The sequence below is a fragment of the Acinonyx jubatus genome, chromosome D3 (assembly GCF_027475565.1).
Source record: "Acinonyx jubatus isolate Ajub_Pintada_27869175 chromosome D3, VMU_Ajub_asm_v1.0, whole genome shotgun sequence".
In the NCBI taxonomy this organism is placed as follows: Eukaryota; Metazoa; Chordata; class Mammalia; order Carnivora; family Felidae; genus Acinonyx; species Acinonyx jubatus.
The window spans coordinates 44,213,770-44,237,097 of NC_069392.1; the positions used below are offsets into that span (position 1 = coordinate 44,213,770).

Genomic DNA, 23,328 nt, shown 5'->3' on the forward strand with positions numbered 1-23,328 from the left:
TACTGCAAGAAGGGAGCAAAATCTGGGATTTCTGAACTGATACAAGAAATGAGACAAGGGGCTCCTGGCAGGCTCATTCGGTGGACCTGTGACTCTTGATCTAGGGGTTGTAAGTTCGAGCCCCACATTGGGTGTAGAGATTACTTAAAAAAAAAATCCTTAAAAAAAAAAAAAGGAATAGGAGCAAATGAGACCCCTTTTAACTAGTTTGAAATTACCAAAAGTTCCCCTGAATTTTTTTGGTTATTTTTTTTAATATGAAATTTATTGTCAAATTGGTTTCCATGCAACACCCAGTGCTCATCCCAACAGGTGCCCTCCTCAATGCCCATCACCCACTTTCCCCTCCCTGTTTTGGTTATTAAGCCTAGAATCAGGTCTGATTTTCTAAGTCCGAAGCAAATTTTACTCATGGTTCTTTAGGGCTTCCACATTCAGGAATCTGAAACAGATGCATCATAGAATGTTATTGCTTATAACAAAAATTAATACCATGTTGTTTTTAATATTTATTTATTTTGAAAGCGAGAGTGTGTGTAGTTATACAAATAGGGGCAGGGCAGAAAGAAAGGGAGAGAGAATCCTAAGCAAGCTCCATGCTCAGCTAGGAGCCTGACATGGGGCTCAATCCCACAACCGTGATCATGATCTGAGCCAAAATCAAGAGTCGGATGCTTAACTGACTGAGCCACTCAGGCCACCCCTATGTCATTGTGACTAATACTGCATTTACTCTATGATATATACCAATGGGCCTTAGTTACATCATATTCCTCAAGCTTCCAAGGCTCCAACCAAAAGCTGGAGTTAACAGTCACCCATCAAAACACACCCATTTGTTTTCTCCAATATGATATGAAAATAAAAATTGGAAAGTTCCTTTTACACCTAGAAAATCATGTTTGGGAGATGACTTTGATTCAGAAATATAAAACCATAAGTTTATAAACAGGTTTTTTTTTTTTAAAGAATGATTTTATGATCCTATTTAATTAGTGATACATAATGCTTTGCATTATTGAGAATGTACATATTCCTGCCTCACAGATGTCATTTTAAGTATCTCAGGCGTAGAATAATTCATTTCTCTGTTTCTTATGATTAGTTCCCACCATTGCGAGATGTTCCTACAGAGGAAATTAAGCCTTTTCTGAGTAGTAAATTTAGGGTATATATCTTGTTAGTTAGGATTTTGCAAAGTACTCAAAGTATTTCCCCACAAGATACTTCTTAATTACATAGGGCAAAATTATAATATTATAGCAGAGAAACCGGACAGAATTCATCTCAAACTATCAAAGTTAATATTACTAGAAATCAGATATGTCAGCCCCATGTACCTCTTGATTTGATGCACTAAGAAGAGCACAATGTTATTCCTGTAGTATTCTTACCAAAAATGCATAGCCCAGATTTTATCGTGGGGAAACATCAGAAAAACCCACATTGAAGAACCATCAAAATAACTGGCCAGTACTTTTCAAAGGTCAAGATTGTGAAAGACAAAAATGATGGAGAAACTGTTCCAGATTGAAGGAGACATGACATTAAGTACAATGTAGGATCCAGGATTAGATCCTGGACCAGAAAAATAATGTTAGAGGAACAGTTGGCAAAATTTGCATAAGGTCTATAGATTAGTTAATAGTATTGTATCAATTTCTTGATGTTCACAAATGTATTCTGGTCACACAAGATGTTAATATTTTGAGAAGTTGAGTAACAGATACACAGGTACTCTGTTGTGTATTTATAATTTATTTATAATAGACCTGAAGTTATTTTAAGATGAAACGAAAAAATGAAAAAACGGGGCAGCTGGCTGGCTCAGTTGGTAGAACATGTGACCTTTGACCTCAGGATCTTGAGCCCCACGTTGGGTATAGAGATTACCTAAAATATTTTTTTTTTAATGAAAAAAATTAACATTCATTCCTTGAGTCTGAAGAGATCAACTTTTCTTCATCTGTTGGATATTGAAAAAATTCAGTATTCTTTTAGCAAGGAATAGGAAGGAAATGGCTGTTGGATAGGCAACCAAAAATGTAACTACAGTTAGACTAATCCTACTACTGTGGTTCAGAGAGTAGCAGCCAGTGCAGCTCTTGGGGCATGATCTCCTTTCATGGCACAAATGACCTTTTTTGTTTTTTTAATTTTTTTTTAAATGTTTGTTTATTTTTGAGAGAGAGACAGAGCATGAGCTGGGGGGGGGGGGGGGGGGGTGGCAGAGAGAGAGGGAGGCACAGAATCCAAAGCAGGCTTCAGGCTCTGAGCTGTCAGCACAGAGCCTGAAGTAGGGCTCGAACTCATGAACCGTGAGATCGTGACCTGAGCTGAAGTCGGGCGCTCAACTGACTGACCCACCCAGCTGCCCCACCTTTTATTTCTGTAGCCAGTAGGTATTTCACAAACTCTCTAGCCTTTTAATGCATTTTAAATAGTGTTGGTGGTATTACCTTATGTTTACGTATGTCCGAATATCTGAATACTTGCTGAAGAACACTTTATATGTAAATTCTTCCCATAATGAGTTATTACAAAAATAAATATATTGAAATTGTGTTAGTTGGATAAAACAGGATCGTTTTCTTGGTTAATAAGTAAAATTTATCTTTTATCCACTCAAAATCAAAAGGGAAACATCTTTGTTTTACTTAGGAATAAATACTCTTTTCTTCAGTGGTGAAAATATTTTGAGTCCTTTGAGATTTCAAATTATGAAGTGTAGGGCGCCTGGGTGGTTCAGTCAGTTAAGCGTCTGACTTCAGCTCAGGTCATGATCTCACAGTTTGTGAGTTCAAGCCCCGTGTTGGGCTCTGTGTTGACTGCTCAGAACCTAGAGCCTGCTTTGGATTTTGTGTCTCCCTCTCTCTCTGCTCCTCCCCCACTTGTGCTCCGTCTCTCTCTCTGTCTCTCAAAAATAAATAAATGTAAAAAAAAAAAAATTAAAATCACAAAGTGTACTTATTCTGTTGTTTTCATCTTCATTTTTATATATAGCCCAGCTAGTGTTGGTTGCTACAGATATTGCCAATCAGAAGATAAGCTACATACCAAATTTAAATAGTTAATTACCGATCACTGAAGTTATTCTACAAGTGTCCTCTTCTTTTTTTTTTTTTAAGTTTTCAAGAGAGAGAGAAAGTGCGCGAGTCAGAGAGGGGTAGAGAGAGAGGGAGGGAGAGAGAGAGAATCCCACCCAGGCTCCTCACTGTTAGCACAGAGTCCGACATAGAGCTCAAATTCATGAACTGTGAGATCATAATGTGACCTGAAGTCAGACACTTAACCAGCTGAGCCACCCAGGTGCCCCTGCAAGTATCCTCTTTTATGTACAGTAACACTATATAGGAATTCTTGTTACCTCTGGCCTTTTCTAAAACCAAAAATGCAATGTTTTAGAGTCGATTATTAGTTAGACAAGGAGCTTTTATATTGTACCTTGGTTTGGTGTTGGTTAATGGTCATGTTAATGCTGTATTAACAACCTTTGATTAGAATGACATCCTTTAATCAAAATGTTGATCACTTTTTTTTTTTTTTGAGAGAGAGTACAAGCAAGGGAGGGGCAGGGGGTGGGGACAGAGGATCTGAAGAGGGCTCTGAGCTGTCCGCACAGAGCCCCATGTGGGTCTTGAACTCACCAACTATGATGAGATCATGACCTGAGCCGAAGTCAGATGCTCAACCAACTGAGCCACCCACATGCCCCAAAATGTTGGTCAGTTGCAGTATTGAAACTCAGAAAGTATTGTCTGGTATTTGATTATACATTTTAAGCTACATTCACTAAATGTTGTTAAAGGATTTTGTTTTATTTAAATGTATTCTTCATGTAGCCTTAGTAATTTTATTTTCTAAAATATTGCTATTTTAAATGATTTACAGCTACAAAGCAGTATTTCCTCTTAGCTTGAATCAGAATCATCAAATGAATGATGATACATAATTAGAAGTGATCTAGATTTGCTTATGACCAACGCACTTTATTACTGACTTTCTACACAAAATGCATTTCTCCATACCTGTAACCAATCAGCCACATGAAAAACTTCTTAAATTTGTAAATGACTGCTGAATTTTACTTTCTCAAAAATCATCTATAACACTTTTGAATTTTAAAGAATGGAAAACATTTTAAAAGCACTGGTTTTTCAGTAGCTAGTAATAATGCCTTACTTCACCTGTAGTTTAGAGTCATTTGATCCTCTTAGCAACCTTCTAATATATATTGTAACTACTTTGTACCTGTGTACCTCAGGTAGTTTGGGGTTGTACATTTTGGAAGCACAGGTAAGTAAATTCCCTGAGTAATCAGAGAATTAAAGGGATGCTTTATTTTATAGTAAGTTAGATATTTGCACTGTGGGACCAGGAACTTGGGCTTTCTTATATTAGCATAATCCCTATATCTCAGTACATTTTACAGTATACAGTTAGGATACAGGAATAACCAGGATGTCTTAGCTCCATATTGTTAGGATAGCTATATTAATAAGGTAGAGAGTCCCAACCCTTAGGGATTCCCACCTGGAAGAAGAAGAAGAGAAATCAATAATTTTACCATATTTTTTCTATCACTTGATTGTTTGAGATCTGTGTTTTGATGATAGTTGTCTCTGCACATGGTTAATGCTTTTCTCTTACACAAATTCGTTTATCAAATTAAACATGTAAAAATGTTGACAGGTGAATATTATGGGATTTTTTGAAAAGTTCTACTTAAAGAACTTAAGAACTTTTGAGAAGTTCCACCTGATTCTTTTAACCTACTTGTGGACATGACTACATCTGTTTTTGCCAGTGTATATCCATTACTTACCAACTAATGGACTGTTTTAATGGTCAGTGAATTTTGTCATCATCCTATTTATTTGCCATTCTTTATTTTTTTTAGAATTGTTTGGGTTTCTTTTTTAAATTTTATTTATTTAAAGATAACATTTGCCATATTCAGCCATCCAGCTTTATAGCAATCAAGATATTTAAATTCACAAATTTAAAAAATTACAAAGGAAAAAAAGTCCTGCAGTTGTGCAGGACTGTTGTCATACTTTTCATTTCTTATAACAAAGGTTATAGAGAATATAACTTGAACACATATAGTTTCCCCATTTTCTTTATTCACAGTAGTACCAGTTTTGATCCCTATAGTGCTTCTCTACCCCTCCAGTTATGACATTGATTTTAAACTAATGAGAAGACTGGTGTATGTAGTATATGGGAGGGTTTGTTATCTGTCATTTTATAGTCACATTTTCATATACAAGATTTATCCACTTTTACACACCAGTTATATTTACATGCCGTTTATCTAAAATGTTCATTTGTCTCAGAAGGACACAATGCCATCTACCAGGAAAATGATACTGAGTATCCAGTAAGATGCTGCCTATGGGATAGATACATTGAGTTTACCTTAGATGAGTGAGGTTGGTTATTTGTCTCCTAATAACTAACTTCCTTTAGATGAGGTCCAAGGTAGATGTAGCTTGCAATGCATTTCACTCCTAATTTTTTTTGGAATTGCATGACTCTTTTTTGTACCATTTAGAACTCATCAATTTGCTTTCTTAAGGAATTTGTTAAATTGTTCCTGCAATTCATAGAACCCTGTTATGTTTACCACTGAGTTGACATGAATATTTTATTAAGTAATTGAGGTTAGTTTTAATGTTAACGTAGGTCATCAGTCTATTTGGTTTTAAAACAAATGCTACTATGTTCTGAATCATTCTAAATAGACAGGAGTAGAATATGTGGATGTAGGAAAATCAGACATTACATTACTGTTACAAATTTTCTCTTGTGGGGAGCCTGGGAGGCTCAGTCAGTTAAGCATATGACTTCGTCTCGGGTCATGATCTCGTGGTTCGTGAGTTTGAGCCCCGCATTGGGCTGTGTGGACAGCTCAGAGCCTGGAGCCTATTTTGGATTCTGCATCTCCCTCTGTCTGTGCCTTCCCCTGCTAGTGCTCTGTCTCTCTCTCAAAAAAAATTGAACATTAAAAAAATTTTTTTAATAAAAGCATCTTTTCTCTTGTTCATAATTTAAGAAAAAAACTTTTCCTATGAACTTTTCATTCCGTGTGTGTGTGTGTGTGTGTGTGTGTGTGTGTGTGTGTAGTTCTTCAATATGTGAATCTGGAATATAATATTTGGTTATATTTTTATGATCTAGATTATTTAGATTAAATGCTAATGTTAAATAGATATTGGCAGCTTATCTGTTAACTTAGAAAATGTCTTTAATTGTTCCCCCAAACTTTGAAAAGTTTTTAATTTGGTTATATTTGTTGAATATTTTAAAAGCAGGATTAATGAAAGGTTGGTACTGCTTCTGAATTAAAATATATTTTCTAGAAATATTAGAAAAGCATTTTTTTAATTAAGCAACAGCCAAATTAATGAGTTTCAGCTATCACTGTTATTATTTCCAAAATTTCAGATGGCTACAAATGCTACCAGAACTATATGCAGTAGTCTATTACTTTTAGGTGTATTGATTTTTCATTTTTTATTCAATATCAATTACTCAACCAGTATATACGAAGTACCCCCTATATTGGGTATCTGACATTTTTACTTAGTTGTCTGACTTATCTGTTTTGCTGCCAGTGATACTACATTCTAGCCATTTTGGTAGTCGTTTTGACATCTACTTTTTGTAGTAGACTGGTTTGTCATAATTTGATATTTTAAACCCTTGAGGGGACTGGGGAAGATGTTTCAACCACAGTATTTTTTTCAGCTTCAAGACCGTACAGAAAATCCCAATCAAATTTCTAATGGGTTTTCTTAGAATTAATTTATATGCATAATTTATATAATAATGTGATTTTTAAAAATATGATAATGGAAGGGTAGAATATGACACTATCTTGGAAAGTAATCAGGTAATCTACTAGAAGAAAATTTTAGGGGCGCCTGAGCGGCTCAGTCGGTTGAGTGTCCCAACTCTTGATTTTGGCTCAGGTCATGATCCCAGGGTGGGGAGTCCCCATGTTGGACTCCACGCTCAGCATGAAGCCTGTTTGAGATTCTCTTTCTCTCTCCCTCCCTCTGTCCCTCTCCCCCACAAACTCGTTCTCTCTCTCTCTCTAAAATACGTTTAAAATAATAAAATAATTTAAAAATTTTTTGTTTTTTCCTACTATAAAATCACAATGGTAAACACTTAAATAGAACCTAGTATGTGATTGTACTTTTCTGGATGCTATACTTATATTAATGCTTACTTAGTCCTTGCGAGTGCCTTATTGGATATATACTAATGTATCATTTTTACTTCCACTAGGTCACACAGCTGATAAATGAGACCTGAGATTCAAACCTAGGCTTTAGGATCTAGGGTTTGCATGCTTCCACTCTACTATAAGCCCTGACTTAAAAGTAATACCAAGTAAGAAGTTTAGGCAACACAGAAATTAATAAGAAAGTATAAATCTCCCATAATTGGAATAGAGATGAGTGGAGATATCTGTTACTTACATTAACAAATACAGACAAAATAATAAAAAAAAAAAGTAAGTGTACATTTTAATAGCATTTTTGACAACATTGAGTCAACGATGACATCAGAATCCACTCCTTCCTCTGTGTTCCAACACTGTATAATGAATGTCTGGTACTTAAGACAATACTTTTATAGTACACAAAAATACTACAGAGCACATTCTAGTATAGTGTGAAGTCTGATTAATAAGATTTTTTTTTTGAGAAAGAGCACACATGGGTTGGGGAGGGGAGCAGGCAAAGGTAGAGAGCATCTTAAGCAGGCTCCACGCCCAGCATGGAGCCTGACACAAGGCTCAGTCTCACAACTGTGAGATCATGATCTGAGCCAAAATCAAGAGTTGGGCACTTAACCTACTGAGCCATTCAGGCACCCCAACAAGATATTTAAACTTTGCCCTTGAAGTTTGTTTTGATATAAGAAATACATGTTATATAAGTGTAAGACCATACTTTGGAATTGTTACGATAGAATTATCCCATTAGGATAATTATCCTGCTAGGATTTTCTTTTTAAAAATGTATTTCTTGATTTTTAGAGATGCACAGAGACTAGAAGAATTCTTCACCAAAAATCAACTGCTGAGAGAACAACAAAAAGTCCTTCATGAAACCATTAAAGTTTTAGAAGATCGGTGAGTCGGGTTCTTGGGTATTCTTGAGTAAGTGGTGATTTCCTCCTTTAATAGAACATTGGTTTTAATTTATAAAACAGTTCTGGGACTGATGTGCTCTTTTCCCAAACTGATGTCAACTTTGGATAAATATATACTCTTACAGATTTGTTTTTTTTTTTTTTATTAATTACAGGAATCTCATCAATTTACCTTTTAATATTTCTTGTTTTTTGGGTTTTTTTTTTTTTTAATGTTTATTTGTGAGAGAGAGTGAGCATGAGCAGGGGAGGTGTAAAGAGAGAGGGAGACAGAGGATCCGAAGTGGGCTGTGTGCTGACAGCAGAGAGCCTGATGTGGGGCTCAAACTCACGAACCATGAGATCATGACCTGAGTTGTAGTCAGATGCTTAACCAAGTAAGCCACCCAGGTTCCCCTAAATAATATTTATCTGGTATTGATATAAGATGAGCTTAAGAGTAGTAATGTTCTGGGGTGCCTGGGTGGTTCAGTTGGTTAGATATCTGATTCTTGATTTTAGCTTAGGTCATGATCTCTCCGTTCAAGAGATCAACCCCACATCAGACTCCGTGCTGTCAGTGCAGAGCCTGCTTGGGATTCTTTCTCCTTCTCTCTCTCTGCCCGTTTCCCACACGTGCTCACACCCACTCTCTCTCTGAAATAAATAAATAAACATTAAAAAAAGAAAGAGTAGTAATGTGTTAATTCATTTGATGCTTTAATTCCATTTTTATGTCTAAGTAGGTGGAAACTGCTTCACAATTCTGTTTGTCTTCGTGTTTCTGCCATTCTTTTTTTCTCCTACATATTTCTGTAGGCAGTCTAGGATTCTTCTTTCTGAATATTTCCAAGATAATGCCTGTCACTTAATTTCCACATACATCTTTATTTCTCACTCCTATGAGATTACCACCCTAGGTTAGAAGAGACTTTCAGATTTTGCTGTATTCCTTTGTCTGAACTGCAATTGCTATGTAAGACCTTGAACTACCTGTAACAAACAATGTTTCTTGCATTTATAGTTAATAATTTCCCTTTGTTATTATTGTGTATATGTCACAGGAGGGCTGGTGGCTTGAGTTTGCCACTGTACCTTTAGTGGTGGAATAATTTAACACTCCATCTGTGCAAACCGCAGTTGTACACTTTTCTTCTACAACTGCTGTCCCAGAGAAATGCACATTTACTGGAATAGGCAGTCTATTGTGGAATGAAGTTACATGCACGCTGGAATCATAGATGCAAATTTGAATTTCAGGTTTATACTGTGCCCTTAATTCAGATTCATAAATAAATATTGAGTCCTTGCTATGATCTAGGTATAGCTGTAGGTGCTAGGGATAACACTATCCCTAGTGTCATGTAGCTTATATTTAATTTTTAAAGGTTTGGAGTGAGTCATACAAGTAAGAGGCTTTCAGATTATAAGTGCTGTGAAGAAATAAAATTGAGTGGTGTAATTAAGTGACCACAGACATTGGAAAGTGAAGGGATAGGTATCAGGAATGGCCTCTCTGAGGAGGTACCATTTTAACCGAGACGTATAATATAGATAAGAGCTACTCGAAGAACTGAAGATAAAAAGAGAACAGACAAATACAAAAGCTTTAGGTGGAAATAAGTTTTGAAATATTTGAAGAATAGAAAGTCTGCAGTGGTTCTAACTTGAGTAGGAGGATGAATGATAGGAGATAGGATTGGAAAGGTGGGAGTAACTACATTATGTAGGATCATGGGCAAAAAGTTTGGATTTTGTTGTAATCAGAAGTAATTGGAGGTTTTAAGCAGGGAAATCACAAAGGAATAGGAGCAGGTATTGACAGTATCTGTCAGGTAGATAATTGTATATGTGAATTTGAAACTAACTACAGAGATTAGAGCTAGAGAAAAGAATTTGAAAGTCATCACCTGCATATAAATGGCATTTAAAACTTAGACTGGATAAGAGATCTAGGGACATCTTAAAGAGTGTGGGAAGAGAATAGAAGAGGCATCGAGCTCGGACATACTGATTAAGGTTTAATGAAGAATAAGGATCAAGCCAACAAACAAAAATGAGAAAGAAAAATTATCAGGTAGAAGAAAAGCCAAGAACATATGGCATGACACCAACCACACTTTCTCCACAGGGCTATTTTAAAGATTAAATGAGATTAATGCAAGTTAAGTACATAATAGAACTTTTTAAAAACTTACAGTGTCCCTTCTAATTGGTGATGATGATTTCAGCCTTTAGCACTCTAGTCGGATCCAGTCTCTAGAAAGCCATTTGACCCCTTTTTTTTCCCAGTCCAGGATCAAAAAGGAAATCATCAGCTACTTTTCTGTTAGTGTGGTGAGGCATTTCCTTGTTTTCTCTGGATATGTAGTAAAGCGTTTGGGAGGAATGGTGGGGGGGGGGTCATATTTTTCTCAGGCTTTAACTCCTCAGTGATTGATATGTATTGAGGGCTTACTTTGTACCTGTACCCGGGCATCTAGTGCTTAATCTTCACATTAATGCTGGTGTGGTAAATCCGTTTTACATAGGAGGAAACTGAACTGGCAAAGAGGTAAGAAGCCATACCAAGATCACAGTTAATGGATAATTAGGTTAAATTTGACCCTACAAACCCCCCAGTTTCTGTTTTCCTGAAGCCTTGTCTGTATGTTGTCTTAATTTTATAAATGTTGTGTAAATGAATTATACCTTAACTGATCATCTCAGAGTATTTGTGCTTGACCTAAAGTTAACAAAACAGGTACTTTGCAATATTAATTCCCCAATATTATCTATTTTCTAGTCTGGTTTTTTGGAAGTTTTTGTTTCGGTTGTTTTTGTTTTTAATTGCTGTTAACTATATACTACCTTTAAATGTCTAGGTAACATTTGGTAAAGTTCTGCTTTATTTAAAATTTCATTTTAAGTTTTATGTCATGTAAGAATGATACCCAGAGCAAGCTTTAAAAATCTATAAAAATTAACGTTTTGCTAAGACCTTTAAAAAGCAAAATGTGTTTTGTTAAAATGTCTTTTTTTTTTTTTTTTTTTTTTAAGTAGGCTTCACGCCCAGAGCAGAGCCCAATGCGGGGCTTGAACTCACGACCATGAGATCAAGACCTGGGCTCAGGCCAAGAGTCGAACACTTAACCGACTGAGCCACCCAGGCACCCTGTGTTTCATTAAAATTTCTAAACAGTAATTCTGAAACTTGCTACTTACTCTTTATAGGATGAAGCAATTTTTATTTTTTATGCTAATGTTGTGAAAACATTGTGAGATGTTTAGATGAAAAGAATTACCTGGTAAAGGTAAATTTGATAATAAAAAGATAAAAGATTTGATAATAAATTTGATAATTTTAGGTGGCTTGTTTATGTTTGATTATCAAAAAGATTTGATAATAAATTTGATAATTTTAGGTGGCTTTTATGTTTTACTACACTAGTATTATAAGAGACTTTCCTTGAAGGAAACAAAGTATTTCACTAAATCTAAGGAATAGTCACTGTGATGTGGATAGAATGCATTAAAAAAAATCTGAACAAAGCAGTTAAAACATGGTTGTCTAGTAGATTTTAATATTTTTAAAAGCATTTTTGGCAGTTGTAGTAAACTCATATTTCATCTGTCATTGAAAGGGAAAATTTGTGTTCATAATCAGGGGATTTGTGGTTGTGCAACTATTTTTCAAATACTAGACCAAATGTCCTTTTTGTGTTACTCATAGGTTTTAATTTAAATATTTTTCAGGAGATCTCTGACTTTCTAGACTAGGTTTAGTTTTGCTGTGTGCTTTAATTGTACCCTGTATTTCCGCTGTCATGATGTGAATCATGCTTTGCTTAATTACTCTTTTACTCCCTGTCTTTTTTTAGTACACTCTAAACTCTTTAAAAGAAATTACATTATCTTGGCCACTGTTGTATTTCAGCACTTACAGTACTCATTGTAGGTGATCATGAATATGATCACCTTTTGAATGAAAATGAATAATTTTTTTGAAGTTTATTTACTGTTTATTTAGAGAGAGAAAGAAAGAGAATGAGCTGGGGAGGGTCAGGAGAGAGAGCACGAGAATCCCAAGTAGTCTCCAAGCTGTCACATGGAGCTCAATGCGGGATTTGATCTCACGAATCATGAGATCATGACCTGAGCTAAAATCGAGAGTCGGACACGGACTGAGCCACCCAGGCGCCCTGAAAATGAATAAATTTGAGGAAATCTTTTTGGGGTATAACAAACAGTTGAGCATACTTGTTAATCTGGTAAGTTTTAATTGCAAAATGAAAGCTTTTATTTCTTCATCTATGAAGAAACTGGAATATAACTCAGAAAGCATGCTGCTTTCTGCTCTTACTAGTGGAATTATTCTTCTTTCCCTGTTACTTGTATATAGCTACTAAAATTGCATTCATTCTCCTGTGAAATTGAGGTTTTTTTCTTTCTCTGACAGCAGCAGTGGAACCTTGATGGAAATAGGAACCTAGTATATTTTCTCCTAACAGTTTAAATTTAAACTAGGGTCAGTGAGCAATCAAGAGTTGACTCTTTTTCACAAATACTGTTATCAAGAGTGGCAGTTGACTGGAGAAAACTGGAAGTAATAAACAAGCTAGAAAATGTTTCATTTTATAACTGTCTATGTCAGTGGCATTTTTAAAGTTGGAAACTAGGTGTTCCAAGGGGTTGTTTTCAATCATATGTCATGACATTTTAACATACCAGATTTTATTTCTTAGAAACAATGAAGTGTTCAATTTTTACTGAAAAACTGACTAGCAGAAGACTTCTAACTAATCCATTAGAATTGTTCCATGCCATTTACCTCTTTCAGAGTTTTCCAGTGACTTTTCTTTTTCTTTTTTTTATTTTAATTTTTATTTATTTATTTTTAATGTAAGATCGATGCCCAAAGTGGGGCTTGAACTCACAACACTGAGATCAAGAGTCACATGTCCTACCAACTAAGCCAGCCAGGCGCCCCTTCGATGACTTTTCTATGTCATGTGCTCTTTGGCCTCTGTAGCTTAATAATTCTGTGTATAAATTTACCACAATCAGGTCAGCTGTTTGAGTGTTTATTGCATGGACCCTAAGCTATTAATTTGAACAAATCTTAGAACTGTAAATATGAAATGTCAGGTACTTTAAGCAAATAGTTAAAATTGAGTTTTCTCTTATAACAGTTTAATAGTCTCTTGGTTTTGGAATAGTTGGGGTTGTTTTGTTTTTGTTTTTTTAAATTTATTTAGTATTTGAGAGAGAGAGAGCACACGCATGAGCAGGGGAGGAGCAGAGAGAGAGAGGATTCTCCCAAGCAGGCTCCACACTGCCAGTGTGGAACCTACTGCACAGCTGGATCTCATGAACCGTAAGATCATGACCTGAGCTGAAATCAAGAGTCAGATGCTTAGCCAACTGAGCCACCCAGGCGCCCCTTGGAATAGTTTACAGAGATTTATTTCTTTTGGAATTTTAAAGGCATAAATAGACCTTACTATTAGCTTTAGAAATGCTTGGGAATCCGAAAACATTATGTTATAGCAGAAAGACAAGAAGGTGTATGTCCTTTCTAGTACCTTAAATTCTCAAAAAGATGTTACACAAAGTTTATGAGAATATAATATTATGAAATTAAATACTTGTTAGCTTATTTTATCATTTTTCCTTTTCAGTTTTTATTAAAGTAATGCATATGCATTATAAAGTGCATAGTTACTATATATTCCTCTTTTCCACCCCTACCAGTCCCAGTTTTTGGTGCTCCAGATTCTGAATGATACATTTTCACTTTAACCCTTGATTTATCAATTTGAGACCATCTTATTTCTTACTATGAAGATACCATTTTCCTTTGCATATTTTTGTTTTTATTTTTTATTTTATTTTATTTTTTACTGTAGAGGGAGCACGAGCAGGGGAGAGGGCCTCCACACTGAGCGTGGAGACTTGACAGTGCTCAATCCCATGATCGTTACCTAAGCCAAAATCAAGAGTCAGCCGCTCAAGCAACTGAGCCACCCAGGCTCTTCTCCCTCACATATTTTTGAATAGTTATATTTTAGTTCTTCTATTTTATCTTAAACCTTAATACATACATTTTTATAAAAATATGTCTTTACAGGAGTATATTTTAGAGAAATGTCTGAACAGTCTCCCTGAGCTCACCACTGTATTGCTGGAGTATAGTAAACTATTTATTTATTGACTCTAAGTATTCTCTGCTAAGGCAAGATAGCATTTCCTTCTCTGCAGATCTGATGTCATGACCTCTGTGCCACTCCAGGAGACTTTTTTTTTTTTTAAGTTTATTTATTTATTTTGAGAGAGAGCGAGGGAGGGGCAAAGAGAGAGGGAGAGAGAATCCCAAGCAGGCATTCCGCTGTCAGCATGGAGCCCAACACAGGGCGTGAACCCAGGAACCATAAGATCATGACCTGAGCCAAAGTCAAGAGTTGGGCACTTAACTGACTGAACCACCAGGTGCCCCAGTAGACTGTTTCTCCTGTCCAGGCCACATAGATTCTTTCCTACTCTGTTTCAAATCAGTTGGTCAAATCAGCCCATAATTATATTATGACAAGGACATACTTCTATGTGTTTGCTGGTTTTTCCCAGAAGTTCTAACTACTTTTTTTCATACTGAGATAAGAGACATGTTTTCCTTACTATGCCATTAATACTATGTAATGTGTCATTCTATTTATTGACTATCATCTTCTTTTTTCTTATTCTTGGAGGTATATTTCTTGGGCTGAAAACCTTCCTGTACCAATTTGGACCATTTACTTTCTAGGTTTTTCTATAGCTGCCATTCTGGAATTTCTCTTCACTGGATCTCCCTACATTAATTCCATTATTTCTTTCAACTCATGTTAGTCCACAAGTGCACAGGAAGTAAATTTTCAAAGAGTCCTTGCATGTCTAAAAATGTCATTTTACTGTTGATTTAGATGATATTTTGAATGGATATAAAATTCTAGGTTCGAAATAGTTTTTGCTCCAAATTTTAAAGACATTTTCTCAGGGGCGCCTGGGTGGCTCAGTCGGTTAAGCGTCCGAGTTCGGCTCAGGTCATGATCTCGCGGTCCGTGGGTTCGAGCTCGCGTCGGGCTCTGTGCTGACAGCTCAGAGCCTGGAGCCTGTTTCGGATTCTGTGTCTCCCTCTTTCTCTGACCCTCCCCTGTTCAGGCTCTCTGTCTGTCTCAAAAATAAATAAATGTTAAAAAAAAATTTTAAAAAAAAAAGACATTTTCTCATTATCTGTTAGCATCCGATGTTGATAAGACTGATACCATTCTAATGTTATTCCTTTATAGGTAATAGATATTTTTTCCTTACTGGAATTTAAGATCTTTTTATTGTTGTTCTGAAATTTTGTGATGGGTGTGTGTGTGTTTGTATGTGTTTCCTTTAACCTGTTGGACACTCAGTCTAAAGACTAGTATCTCTTAAGGTCTGGCAATTCTTTTCTGTTATTTCCTCTCTCCATTTTTATATGTTCTCTATTTCTGGAGTACTTCTTGGTCATAAACTGATTCTTTATAATCTTTTCTCTGATTTCTGTTACATATTTTTTTTTCCTTATGTTCTGGAGGATTTCTTCTATTTTATTCTCTAGCCCTACTGCTGAGGTTATTTTGATAATCACTGTTTAGTATTCAGTAACTATTTATTTATTGAACATTGCTTTTATATACATGTGTGCTATGGCCCATTTTATAATTTCCCTTGTGATTCTTCTTGAACTCGTTCTTTATTTAGGAGTTCATTGCTTAAGATTCACAGATTTTCCAAATTTCCTTCTTTTTGATTTCTAATTTGATTCCATTGTGGTGAGAAAACATGCTTTTTATGATTTCAGTGCTTTTAAACTTACTGAGACTTGTTTTGTGACCTAGGAAGAGGTCTGTCCTGGCAAATGTTCCAACTGTGCATTCTGCAGTTGTTGGTGGCATGTTATGCAGAGGTCAGTCAGGTCTGGGTGGTCGTTGGTTTGTTCAGGCCTGCTGTATCAATGCTGATTTCTTGTCTCACTTCATCTATCCGTTATTGAGAGTGGACGTCTATAGCTGTTACTGTTGAATTTGTTTTTCCCTTCAGTTCTCAGTTTTTGCTCTCTGTATTTTGGGTCACTAGTGTCAGGTGCATATATGTGTATAATTGTTTTATTTTTGTAGTGAATTGACCCTTTTATTATAAAATTCACTGTACTAGTAACACTTCCTGTCTTACAGTCTATTTTATAGTCTGATCTTATCATAGATGCTCCAGCTTTATTTTGGTTTTTGTTTGCATGGTCTTTTTCCATTCTTTGCCTTCAGCCTATACGTATCTTGGAATGTAAAATTTGTCTATTGTAGGTAGCATATTGAATCTTAATTTTTTTGTCCTGACAGTTAGATCTGCCTTTAGATCAGAGTTAGTTATAAGATCTCTCTCTAGATCAGAGTGTTTTATCAATTAACAATGTAATTATTGATATAGTTGGATTTAGGCCATTTTGCTTTCTGTAGGTCTCATGTCTTTTTTGTTCCTCCTTTTCTGCCCCTTGCTGCCACCCCAAAACTTGCTTTTTCTAGAACTCTTATTATTGAAAGGATAAACCTTTTAAAATAATTCTCTAGTTTTTTAATCTTTTCTATTTGCTCTTCGCTTTTTGAGGAGATTTTCTCAACTCAATTTTCTTACCTTCTATTGAGCTTGGGTTTTTTCCTGCTGGCTTTTTTTTTTTTAAGATTTTATTTTTGAGTAATCTCTATACCCAACGTGGGGCTTGAACTCAAAACCCCGAGATCAAGAGTTGTGTACTCCACTGACTCAGCCACGTGGGGTTTCCCTGCCCTGCTGTTATATTTTTAATTTCCAAGATTTTTGTTGTTGTTGTTCTCAGAATATTTCCTTTTATGGCAATCCTGTTTTCATTTATGGTTTGGTATCTTCTTTATTTCTCCTGAGAGTATTCTTTACAGTTTGGTGATGGTAGTGTTTTTTTTCTTCTCCCTACTTTATTTATTTATTTATTTATTTATTTATTTATTTATACATATATGTATATGTATATATATGTGTATATATATATTTTTTTAGTGTCTTGCTCTAGTATCTTTCACTTTATAAGCTTTTCTGAGATGTCTATTGATATATTTAAGAGAAACGGATAAAAGTTGAGTAGAAGCTGTGAGTGGAATTGTGGTCTCTGAGCTTCACTGCAGGTTGATCTGCCTGGTCTTTTTCACTGATAATCCCCAAATGGCGGTATCTTTAGGTCTGATTTCCTAGAGGAGGCTCCTTTATTTATTCTGCTTTCTGGAATGTGTAATAGGGCTGGCTACTAAAGTCCTGGAAGCCAAGTAGATGATGAGGGCCTAGGCTAAAGTCTAAGAATTTGGCATGAATATACATTTATTTCACTATTGTACTCCTACCCTTACTTACATCTTGTGTTTCCCAAAGCTGTATCTGTGTCTGTTTTAGACCCTCTAGAGGGTAAATCTCCAATATTCTCCTAGGAATGGAAGGGGGGATCACTTGAGTACTCAGAATACAGAAGAGAATATGTTGATATGATGATTTCTTGAAATACTTAATATTTTTAAAGTTTATTTATTTTGAGATAGAGTGTGAGTTGGGGAGGGACACAGAGAGGGAAAGAGAGGAACCTAAGCAGACTCTGCACTGTCAGCACAGAATCCAATGCAGGGCTTAAACCCACGAACCGTGAGATCGTGACCTGAGCCAAAAACAAGAGTTGGATGCTTAACTGACTGAGCCACCCAAGCACCATGATTTCTTGAAATACGTTAAATTACTTATTCTGGGTACCCTTTTTTTTTTTTTTAAGCTTCTGGGAATTCTGTAGTGTATATCAAGTTGGTTCTAGGTCAGTGCTGTCTACTAGACTTTTCTGTGATTAGGACACCCTTTCTTCACTGACAAATAGTGAAAACTTTTTTTAAAACCTTTTTTTTGCATAATAGTAAATTGTGAATTTTTCTGACGTTGGGTTTTTTTAAATGCTGACAAGAGCAAAGTATGGAGTACCTTTTTTTAACTTTGTACTCTTTGACCTTTAGTATTCATTCAACTAAAAAAGTTGTTGATCACTCATGTGTCATATCCTATGCCGAGCAATACAGAGGCAAGCTTGCTTAAGATATAATTCAGCCCCTTGGTACTGGACTAAAGTTCATATTCTGACTATAATATATTAAAACAAGGTCGGATTCTTCAATAAATAAGTTCCTTTGGATAGAGTTTAAAATTGGCAGAATTTACAGAATTCCACTCGGAATTGCAGTCTTGTAGAAAGTGATGTTGTGGCATGATTTCAACCTATTTGAGAACGTGTTAAAGGTATAATACATCATTGAACTATTAATTTTCTCCATATTCGCCAAGTCAGTTATTTACATCTTATAAAGTAGAAAAGTCTTGGAGTTCAAATATAAGGAAATATATTTTAGTATTTGAAAAAAATTGGATTTCAGCTTTATGGAGATACAATTGACAAAATTGTAAAATAAAGTGTACATAATGGTAATTGGTAAACATATACATTGTGAAAGAATTCCCATCGTCTGGTTAATTAACATAGCCATCATCTTACATATATTTTGGTGAGAACATTTAAATTCTCTAAAAATATTTTGTTTTTGTTTCCTAGATTAAGAGCAGGATTATGTGATCGCTGTGCAGTAACTGAAGAGCATATGCGGAAAAAACAGCAAGAGTTTGAAAATATCCGGCAGCAGAATCTTAAACTTATCACAGAGCTTAGTGAGTTTCCTTTCTTCATTAAGTATTTAAAGCATAATGTACTGTTGTTAAAACCTATTATTAAATTGGTTGCAATCAAATGGATGGTTTACATACATCTTTCCTCGTGTAGGCAAAAGTGCAAATGTCCTTTATTCCCTTTCTGTAGATTTAATTTCATACTTATTTTAGTAAGAAATAGAGTACAAAAAGTAGTATAAATACTGTGCACATTGGCCCTCAAGTCTCACCAACAATAAGATAAGAAGAAATTTCCTTTGCTTATGTCTACATTTGCTTCTTTAGTTTTATCTTTATTTCATGTCATTTGGCTATTTAGTAAAGTCAAATACAAAAATACAATTTAGTGTTCTGCAAAAGTGTACACTTTCTGTGGTTTTCATGACATATTAGTACAAATATATCATTTTCAGTTTAGTCTCCTTACACATTTAATGTGGGGTTTCCTTACATTTTTAGCCTTCTCTTAAATGTCTTCTCTTCCATTATCTCTTAACCTTATTCACTTCTAACTATTCATATACTCTCTTAGTGACCTTTACCTTGATTCTCTGTAAACAGCTCACAATGAACAGCTCACAATGAGCACAAAATCTAATTAATTTATCTTCTTTTCTATCTTCTGACTATTTTCTTTCTATTAATTATATTGCTATCCTCTGGTTACTCAAGCAAGAATAAATGAATATTTCCTCATTGTTTCAAAAAGAGAAAGAACATAGTTTTATTCTGTTCCTGGGGGTAACTATTATTAACAATCTGATAATGTATTTTTCCAGGTCCAGGTTTATCTTTCTGTGTCTCTTCCCCTGTTTTGTCCCCTCCTCTCTTTTTTATTTTTTTATTTCTATTTATTTTTATTTTATTTTTAAGTACTGTCTATGCCCAGCATGGGGCTCAAGCTTAGAACCCCCAAGAGAAAGACATATGCTCTACTGACTGAGTCAACCAGGCAACCCACAACCTTGAAAGTTTACCATGCATTCCTAAAATGTAAAGTTAATGTCTTGACCATCTTCTGAACAATGTACAGACCTTAAAACACCTTAACTCTGCTCATCTCCTTTTCCACTTACATGCTGCTTATGCCTAGCATTCATTTCCTTTTTTTTAGCCTATAAGTTAGAAACTTTTTTTTTAATGTTTGTTTATTTTTGAGAGAGAGCGTGAGTGGGGAGACACAGAATCTGAAACGGGCTCCAGGCTCCAGGCTCTGAGCTGTCAGCACAGAGCCCGACGTGGGGCTCGAACCCATGAACTGTGAGGTCATGACCTGAGCTGAAGCTGGATGCTTAACTGACTGAGCCACCCAGGTGCCCCAGTTAGAAACTTTTCTAAAAATTACTAAGACAGTTTTAAAAGACTCAACTACCTGTTTATCAGTTTCTTTGCTTATTATTGCTTTTTGCACCTCCATTTCCTTCTGGGATTATTGTCCTATGTGAGATACATCCTTTCGAGGGTATTGGCTGGTTCTAAATTCTCAGTTTTATCCAAAAATGTTTTTATTTTACATTTACTTTTGTAAGCCTATTTTGCAGGGTAACAATCATTTTTCTCTGGCTGCTATGATTTTTTTTCCTTCTTTTTTGGTGTTCTATAATATTAGTATAATTTTAACCAGGTTTTTTTTTTTTTTTTTTTCAAAAAAATTCTGTTTAGTATATATTGTAAAATCTGTGGAACCACTTTTTTTTTTTGAGATTTTATTTTGAAGTAATCTCTACCATCCATTGTGCAGCTTGAACTCATGACCCAAGATCAAGAGTTGCATGTTCTACCAAATGAGCGAGCCAGGCACCCTTTTGGAACCACATCTTTAATTATACCTGGAAATAGCTTTTCAAATATTGTGTCTTCTCCATTCTCTGTTTGGGTATTCTGATGAGACCTCATCATTCTGTCCTTTGTATTGCTTGAGATCCCTCTCCTGTTTTTCATCTTCTTATTTCTCTCTGCTACATTCTGAGTGATTTCTTCAGCTCTCTTGTTCATTATACTAAGGACTTCAGTAGTTCTCTTGTGTTGAGTTGTTTTATTTCAGTAACCAAATTTTTCATTCCTAAAAATTCTATTTAATGGTTCTTTTTCTTTTTTCTTTTTTTAAATTATTTTTTTTTAATTTTTTTCAATATATGAAGTTTATTGTCAAATTGGTTTCCATACAACACCCAGTGCTCATCCCAAAAGGTGCCCTCCTGAATACCCATCACCCATCCTCCCCTCCCTCCCACCCCCCATCAACCCTTAGTTTGTTCTCAGTTTTTAAGAATCTCTTATGCTTTGGCTCTCTTCCACTCTAACCTCTTTTTTTTTTTTTTCCTTCCCCTCCCCCATGGGTTTCTGTTAAGTTTCTCAGGATCCACATAAGAGTGAAACCATATGGTATCTGTCTTTCTCTGTATGGCTTATTTCACTTAGCATAACACTCTCCAGTTCCATCCATGTTGCTACAAAGGGCCATATTTCATTCTTTCTCATTGCCGCGTGGTACTCCATTGTGTATATAAACCACAATTTCTTTATCCTTAATGGTTCTTTTTCAAGTCTACCTAGTTGTCTTTTTTTCTTTAAGTAGGCTCTGTGTCCAATGTGGTGCTCAAACTCATGACCACAAGATCAGGAGTTGCATGTTCCACCAACTGAGCCAGCCAGGTATCCCTTCTTTTTTTTTTTAATTTTTTTTTTTAACATTTATTTATTTTTTGAGAGACAGAGACAGAGTATGAGCAGGGGAGGGATAGAGAGAGAGGAAGTCACAGAATCCAAACTAGGCTCCTGGATCTGAGCTGTCAGCACAGAGCCTGATGTGGGGCTCAAACTCACGAACTGCAAGATCATGACCTGAGCTAAAGTCGGACACCTAACCCAATGAGCCACCCAGGCACTGCCCTCACTTTTTTTTTTTTTTTTAAGTGAAATGTTTTAAAAAATGCAGAAAGGTAGGGAAAATACTAAAGAACCCTCATACACATTCCATTTAATCTGGAATAGCTCCCTTTCCTATTTTTTTCTTTCATGACATTAGTTTCTTGAAGTAGGGTCATTTTCTTAAAATTTTGTCACCTTTTGGATTTTTTTAAAACATTTTGTCTTTTCCTTTATTTCCTATAAAGTAGATATTGGATCTGAAGGCTTGATTAGGTTTATATTAAGCATTTTTGACAGCAGTACTTCATAGCTAAAACTGTCCACTTCATATTTATTGCATCTTATCAGGAGTAAGATATTGCCAGGTTATTCCACTCTTAGGAATTCTAAGATTGATCACTGGGTTAAGGTGATGACTACATTTCTTTATTATAGAGTTATATTTTCTCCTTGTACCACCAAATAATCTGAATAGGGGGGTGGATGTTTGATACTATGAAGTCTTGCAAAAATACAATTCTTCCTCAGTCTTTCTTGAATGGTTTTAGCATCCATTGGTGAGCCTTGCCTGAATTAGTTATTTAATTAAAGATTATAAAATGCCAAATTTTCATTTCTGTTACTCTTTCTACATTCATTAGCTGGCATTTTTCTGTAAATAAGATTTCACCCTTATCAGTTGGGACTGCTGATTAGCTTGGAATGTAATATAGTTCCTACTAGGAAGGCATGGTCTTAATTTTAATTTTAATAATTTAATTTTTTCCCTTTAATTGCCAGTTTTCAGAGTAAGATCTTGTGTAATAGTTACCAGCAATGGTGACAAATAGGGTGTGTGTGTTTATGTATGTGTGATGTTTCATTTTATTTTTGATGAGAGTGGGGGGGGGTCTCTTTTTGTTTTTCGGGGGTTTTTTTTGAGTAAAATAAATACATAGGATTTTATATATTCAGTGTGTGTCATTCAGTTTACTCATTTATTCTCATTGATGCTCAAATTATTTCAGTCTTGTCTGCCTACTCATTTTTTGTTATCACTTCTAGTGTGTTAGTTTTAGGCATTCCATTTAAATCTTTTAACATTTCATTACTATGTAAGATAATTCTATTATCTGAAATACTTGGGAATCCATATATGAGTTACTTTCTGCTGACTGTAGTGGTAAGTAAATGAGGGTTACTTTGGCTCCATGCTAGGAAAGGAGTTTGGGCTTAAACTGGAAATCTCAGTTTCAGTCCCCCTACCAGTGCTGGTACCAACATCTGCTTACCTATACTGCTTGTGTTTTAGCTCACAGTTTTGTTTGTTTTTTTGTTGTTGTTGATGATTAAGGAGGTAATGTGGGAGTCCCTTGGATTTCTCTTCCTGTGAGTTCAGCGTTTAATAAAAATTATGTTTTTGTTCAGGATCTAGTTGTTTGTTTTTTTAATGTTTATTCATTTTTGAGAGAGAGACAGACAGCATGAGTGGGTGAGGGGCAGAGATAGAGAGGGAGACACAGAACTCGAAGCAGGCTCCAGGCTCTGAGCTGTCAGCACAGA

At 35.5% G+C, this 23,328-nt stretch overlaps 1 protein-coding gene across 7 annotated transcripts in view; it reads left to right on the forward strand.

The window, feature by feature from the left end:
- Nucleotides 1–23,328, forward strand: part of RBBP8 (RB binding protein 8, endonuclease) — a 110,656-nt gene that overhangs the window by 37,341 nt on the left and 49,987 nt on the right. For 6 of the 7 annotated variants that reach the window (XM_027068631.2, XM_027068633.2, XM_053206271.1 and 3 more), the window contains 2 exons: nucleotides 8,057–8,152; nucleotides 18,803–18,915. In XM_027068631.2, the coding sequence (XP_026924432.1) occupies nucleotides 8,057–8,152; nucleotides 18,803–18,915 (209 nt within the window). Of the gene's footprint in view, nucleotides 1–8,056; nucleotides 8,153–18,802; nucleotides 18,916–21,493; nucleotides 21,571–23,328 lie in introns of those variants that run through there. The other variant, XM_053206273.1, reaches the window with a different exon arrangement.